Source organism: Oncorhynchus clarkii, chromosome 6 (genome assembly GCF_045791955.1).
Source record: "Oncorhynchus clarkii lewisi isolate Uvic-CL-2024 chromosome 6, UVic_Ocla_1.0, whole genome shotgun sequence".
Taxonomy (NCBI): Eukaryota; Metazoa; Chordata; class Actinopteri; order Salmoniformes; family Salmonidae; genus Oncorhynchus; species Oncorhynchus clarkii.
The window spans coordinates 48828481-48834638 of NC_092152.1; the positions used below are offsets into that span (position 1 = coordinate 48828481).

At 41.4% G+C, this 6158-nt stretch overlaps 1 protein-coding gene across 2 annotated transcripts; it reads left to right on the forward strand.

The window, feature by feature from the left end:
• Positions 1 to 2850: 2850 nt before the first annotated feature.
• On the forward strand, positions 2851 to 6099 carry LOC139412114 (Kazal-type serine peptidase inhibitor domain 3). 2 transcript variants are annotated; one of them, XM_071158919.1, is made up of 4 exons: positions 2851 to 2931; positions 4269 to 4429; positions 4679 to 4826; positions 4959 to 6099. In XM_071158919.1, exons 2-4 carry the CDS (start codon positions 4322 to 4324, stop codon positions 5045 to 5047), a joined length of 345 nt encoding a protein of 114 aa, XP_071015020.1. In that variant the 5' UTR covers positions 2851 to 2931; positions 4269 to 4321; the 3' UTR covers positions 5048 to 6099. The 2 variants fall into 2 exon arrangements, with proteins under 2 accessions (XP_071015020.1, XP_071015019.1); XM_071158918.1 differs by lacking the exon at positions 2851 to 2931 and adding an exon at positions 3061 to 3723.
• Positions 6100 to 6158: the final 59 nt, after the last annotated feature.

The window sequence follows — 6158 nt, forward strand, 5'->3', positions numbered from 1 at the left end:
CCAAATCCGGCTTTAAACTTCTTCACAACAGTATCTGGGACCTGCCTGGTGTGTTCCTTGTTCTTCATGATGCTCTCTGCGCTTTTAACGGACCTCTGAGACTATCACAGTGCAGGTGCATTTATACGGAGACTTGATTACACACAGGTGGATTGTATTTATCATCATTAGTCATTTAGGTCAACATTGGATCATTCAGAGATCCTCACTGAACTTCTGGAGAGAGTTTGCTGCACTGAAAGTAAAGGAGCTGAATAATTTTGCACGCCCAATTTTTCAGTTTTTGATTTGTTAAAAAAGTTTGAAATATCCAATAAATGTCGTTCCACTTCATGATTGTGTCCCACTTGTTGTTGATTCTTCACAAAAAAATACAGTTTTATATCTTTATGTTTGAAGCCTGAAATGTGGCAAAAGGTCGCAAAGTTCAAGGGGGCCGAATACTTTCGCAAGGCACTGTATATATATATATGTATATGTATATATGTACACTACATGACCAAAACTATGTGGATAACTGCTCCTCGAACATCTCATTACAAAATCATGGGCATTAATATGGAGTTGGTCCCCCCTTTGCTGCTATAACAGTCTCCACTATTCTGGGAAGGCTTTCCACTAGATGTTGGAAAATTGCTTCAGGGACTTGCTTCCATTCAGCCACAAGTGCATTACTGAGGTCCGGCACTGATGTTGGTTAGACATGGTTCACAGTCGGCGTTCCAATTAATCTCAAACGCGTTTGATGGAGTTGAGGTCAGTGCTCTGTGCAGGCCAGTCATGTTCTTTTTCACCGATCTTGACGAACAATTTCTGTTTGGACGTCGTTTTGTGCACGGGGGCATTGTCATGCTGAAACAGGAAAGGGCCTTCCCCCAAAATGTTCCACAAAGTTGGAAGCACAGAATCATCCAGAATGTCATTGTATGCTGTAGCATTAAGATTTCCCTTCACCGGAACAAAAGGGCCCAGGCTAAACCATGAAAAACAGCCCCGGACCATTGTTCCAGCTCCATCAAACTTTACAGTTGGCGCTATGCATTCGGGCAGGTAGCGTTCTCCTGGCATCCGCCAAACCCAGATTCGTCCGTTGGACTGTTAGATGGTGAAGCGTGATTCATCACTCTAGAGAACGCATTTCCACTGCTCCAGAATCCAGTGGCGGTGAGCTTTACACTACTCCAGTTGATGCTTGGCATTGCACATGGGGATCTTAGGCTTGTGTGCGGCTGCTCGGTCATGGAAACCCATTTCGAAAAACAGTTATTGTGCTGACGTTGCATCCAAAGGCAGTTTGGAACTTGGTAGTGAGTGTTGCAACCGAGGACAGACTATTTTTTACTCGTTGCGAGCTTCAGCACACGGCGGCCCGTTCTGTGAGCTTGTGTGGTCTACCACTTCACGGCTGAGCCGTTGTTACTCCTAGGCATTTCAACTTCACAATAACAGCACTTACAGTTGACCGGGTCAGCTCTAGCAGGGCAGATATTTGAAGAACTGATTTGTTGGAAAGGTGGCATCCTATGACTGTGCCACGTTGAGTCACTGAGCTCTTCAGTAAGGCCATTCTACTTCCAATGCTTGGCTAGGGAGATTGTATGGCTACGTGCTTGATTTTATAATCCTGTCAGCAACGGGTGTGGCTGAAATAGCCGAATCCACTCATTTGAAGGGCTGTCCACATACATTTATGTATATAGTGTACTCATATATAGTATACAGTGCATTCAGAAAATGTTAAATATTTTTTCACATTTTGTTATGTTACAGCCGTGTTCTAAAATTGATTCAATTGTTTTTTTCCCCTCATCAATCTACACAAAATACCCTATAATGACAAAGAAAAAAATATTTTTGTTTTGCAAAGTTATTAAAAATAAATAACTTTTTACACATTTACATAAGTATTCAGACCCTTTACTCAGGACTTGGTTGAAGCAACTTTGTCAGTGATTACAGCCTTGAGTCTTCTTTGGTATGATGCTACAAGCTTGGCACAACTGTATTTGGGAAGTTTCTCCAATCTGCAGATCCTCTTAATCCTTAATAAACTCTGTCAGGTTGGATGGGGAGCATTGCTGCAAAGCTATTTTCAGGTCTCTCCAGAGATGTTCGATCAGGTTCAAGCCTGTGCTCTGGCTGGGCCACTCAAAGACATTCAGAGACTTGTCCCAAAGCCACTCTTGCATTTTCTTGGCTGTGTGCTTATGGTCATTATCCTGTTGGAAGGTGAACCTTTGCTCCAGTCTGAGGTCTTGAGAGCTTTGGAGCAGGTTTTCATCAAGGATCTCTCTGTACTTTGCTCCGTTCATCTTTCCCTTGATCCTGACTACTCTCCCAGTCCCAACAGTATGATACCGCCACCCCCACGCTTCACCGTAGGGATGGTATTGGCCAGGTGATGAGCGGTGCCTGGTTTCTTCCAGACGTGATGCTTGGCATTCTGGCCAAAGAGAATGCCAAAAGTGTACAAAGCTGTCATCAAGGCAAAGGGTGAGAAAAAACAAACAATTTAATACATTTCGAATTCAGGCTGAAAATGTGGAAGAAGTCAAGAGGTATGAATACTTTCTGAAGGTACTATGAACAAAGTGTACCATGACAATGGAAATGCTATATTCTGAATCACTGGAGGATGGAGACAATTCCAGGCCTGTTTTTATTATTCTTTTTATATTTTATTTGAAATTTTCAATTGCTCTCCCCTAATTCAGAAATCATGATTTTCATAGCTTGGCTCAATTGGCGAGAGAAAACCGAATATCTAATATAAAACTACTTTTCCCTGAGTCTGTGGGCGTTGCTTTTAAATCATTGGTCATTATTACTGTATAGACCGATATCCTCCTGTTCCTTCTCTCACTGTTCTTGGGAATTGCTGGATGCTTTAAAACTTCATCATATTTTTCCTAAATCTAGGCTACAATGCAGGTTTGTTGAATGACATTCTGTTTTTTGTTGTAAAGCACTGGGCTGTGCATTCTCAGCGATCTTCGGGAGAAATATTGTCCAACAGTTGTTGAACAACCCCAATCCAACCATTGGAATGTATTTGGAAGTTTCATATCGGAAATGAAAGGATACACTTTGAAGTGGACTGTATAATGATTTTTTAGACCTATAGTGGATTATATTTTTCTGCTAAAGTGCTGTAACGAAAAGTGCTATAAAAAATCATAGAAGACCAGCAGTCAGTCAAAATGCAATGGGAAATAATACTTTGCGGAATTATGCTTTTGCTGAACATGAGAACTTGTGAAAGCTTCCCGAACAAGTTTGATGAGGACATTGACAAACGTATAGACCCATTAGATTACGTTATCGATCCATTAGATTATGATAGGCTTGAGGATCAGTTTGATAGAAATGTAACTGCTTGTGGTGAGTGCTCACCTGAATTGTGTCCCGTGGCACAAGAATGCAGGGCTGGGCTCATTTTGGACAGTTGTGGTTGCTGCCAAGAGTGTGGAAATCTAGAGGGGCAGACGTGTGATATTGGCGACATTAATGTATTTTACGGTCTCTGTGGGACGGATCTTCAATGCAAAATTGACGATTTGGATGTTGGAGATGGAGAAGTTGCGGAACCGCAGTGCGTCTGTCAATCGCAAGATGCGCTTTGTGGTTCCGATGACAGAACATACATGAACAATTGTCAGTTTAAAGAAGCGTACTTCTCAAATTCAGCACTCAAGATAAAGCGCAAAGGTCCATGCAAAACAGGTAAATCGCTTATTTTGATGCTATGGCTTTGATTTGCGCCTAGTGCTGTTGCTCATAAACCGTGATTAAATTGGAAGACAGTAGACACAAGATGACTTGGGGAAACTAACATCATGGCCAAAACAGAAACAAAACCCATTCAATCAATCTGCTAGCGAAATAATCATTAACGTGATAATTTTGCATACAATACACACTTTATTGTTCCATGTAACACTTTGCCACGTGGGAAAAAAACCCGACACAGACCATGAGTCAATCAGAAAGAGTGTATGTAATATGGATTAGGGCAAAGTGATTTCCTGTCACCAGTCTTAGATTTTTTTGACAGAGTAGCAAGAGAACTCAATGAGACTGATCCAGAGAGAGGAATCTTTACTCCACCCCCAGGTTTGAGGATTTTGGGGCTGGCCTGTACTTCCCGCACAGGCATTGAGAAAGATGTATTGTGTTAACCAGTTCCAGGAGTCAAGCTTGCTGCTCAGGAGCTGTGTGAGAGAGGAATTGGCTCGTAAACACCCCAACTCTACCTCTTCTTTTTTCAGTGCCGATCATCAAGGTCCCACCCCAGAACCTGGTGAATGTTACGGGTAGTAGCATGGTGTTCCTCTGTGAGGTCTTTGCCTTTCCAATGGCAATGATTGAATGGAAGAAGGATGGCAGAGACATTATTCTTCCAGGAGATGACCCACACATATCTGTCCAGGTGAACCTTGTTTAGAGGCTTCATTCAATGCTTCGAAAACCATCCTCTGCTGTTTCATTAGTATATTCTTTAAATGTTTCCATCAACATACTTACTTCTTGGATGATGCAGAAATATTGGGTGGATTAGGCATAGGTTCTTGGTATTTCATTTTATATATTGCGTCATAGAATTATGTACATTCATTCATTCAGTCCTAAACAGTAGGCTATGCTTAAACATGTTCTTTGTCTTCGCTGTGCTGGACAGTCTCGGGGTGGTCCCCTGAAGTATGAGCTCTCTAGCTGGCTGCAGATCGAGAAAGCTGGCCTGGCCGATGCTGGCACCTACCGCTGTGTCGCTCGGAACGAGCTCGGCAGCATCTCTGCAATGGCTGTGTTAGGAGTTCTAGGTCCAGGTAATGACAGTTCTAGAGCTTTTTTCATTTTTCTTCAGCTGTCACACAAATCTCTCAAAATGACAGACGTGAGATTGACTCCTCTGGTTACGATACTACGTAGGCTAATAACCCCATCTAATACTTTTTCAGAAGAGATGTCCGTCTACTTGACGGAGAACGTGACGGAAATGTTGGAGTATGGCCACTCGGAGAGAGAGTATGATGAGGATTACTACTAGTGATGTCCTCCGTTGTAAAGAATCAGCCCTCACTAACGGAGGTGCTGATGGCATCCTGAAAGTCTTCACAATTGTTGTAGTGTTGCACATGCATATTTTGTACAACTGTTCAGCTTAACCCCATGTTTTCATCTCTACATCTGTAGTCAAGATGGTGAAAGTGGAGATGTGAACGTGATATATAACAAAAGCGTAGGTGAATATGTGTGGAAGTTGATTATGGAAGCGTCTGATCATTCCTGAAGTCTATATTGTACACTATATAGTACTGAAAGCATAAGGAATGAATGTCTCTTTGTTCAAAAGCTGTTCAAACCCATTTTCCTTGTGACTATAAGTCTACATTCCAAAGTGCAGGAAAGTTGTCCTGTTACTGTCTGGTAAAAGGTTTAGCCATCCCCTCAGGATGAACCTGGCATGTGTGCAACCAATATGTGCAACTGGATGTACTCTATGTGGAATGTCTAGGTGCATTGTTGTGTCTCAGAACTGGAATGTACATTTAGCTGGTTTATAGGTTTCTATCTATTGCTGTAATGCTTGGGCAGATGTGTCAGTAAGCCAAGCCCAGCTCTGGTCATGGTGGAGAGAAGCCCACAGATGGTTTTAATGTTTTTGTGCAGCTCAGACATGAAGAGAAACACCATCTCCTTTGTTCTTGTGTCAACAAGGTTCTATTTCCTTTTATAAGAGATTATGGACTACCTTGGACTTGATCTAAATATAGTCATTCCTACTACATCTACGCAAAGGAAGCAACATCTGACTAAGAATATTATGAATATATTATATAACAAATTATATTACAAAGATTTGTTATATTGTGCTACTTCTGAATATTACAATATATCAAATCATCTCAAACGGGATATATGTTTTTCCAAATTATTTATGCTTTCATCTGGATAAAAAAAATCTGTATGGACAAATTAAATGTAAAATGCGTACATTTTGAAGCGATGATGGCTTACTACATACTGTTACTGTTACTGTTACATATTGCATTCCCAGAAGAAAGAAATATGCAATAAATGAAAAACAGTAATCACAAACAGTCTCTGCGTGTATTTGCGTGCCAAAGTCCCTTCAGCAACACTGACTGTTAAAGTAA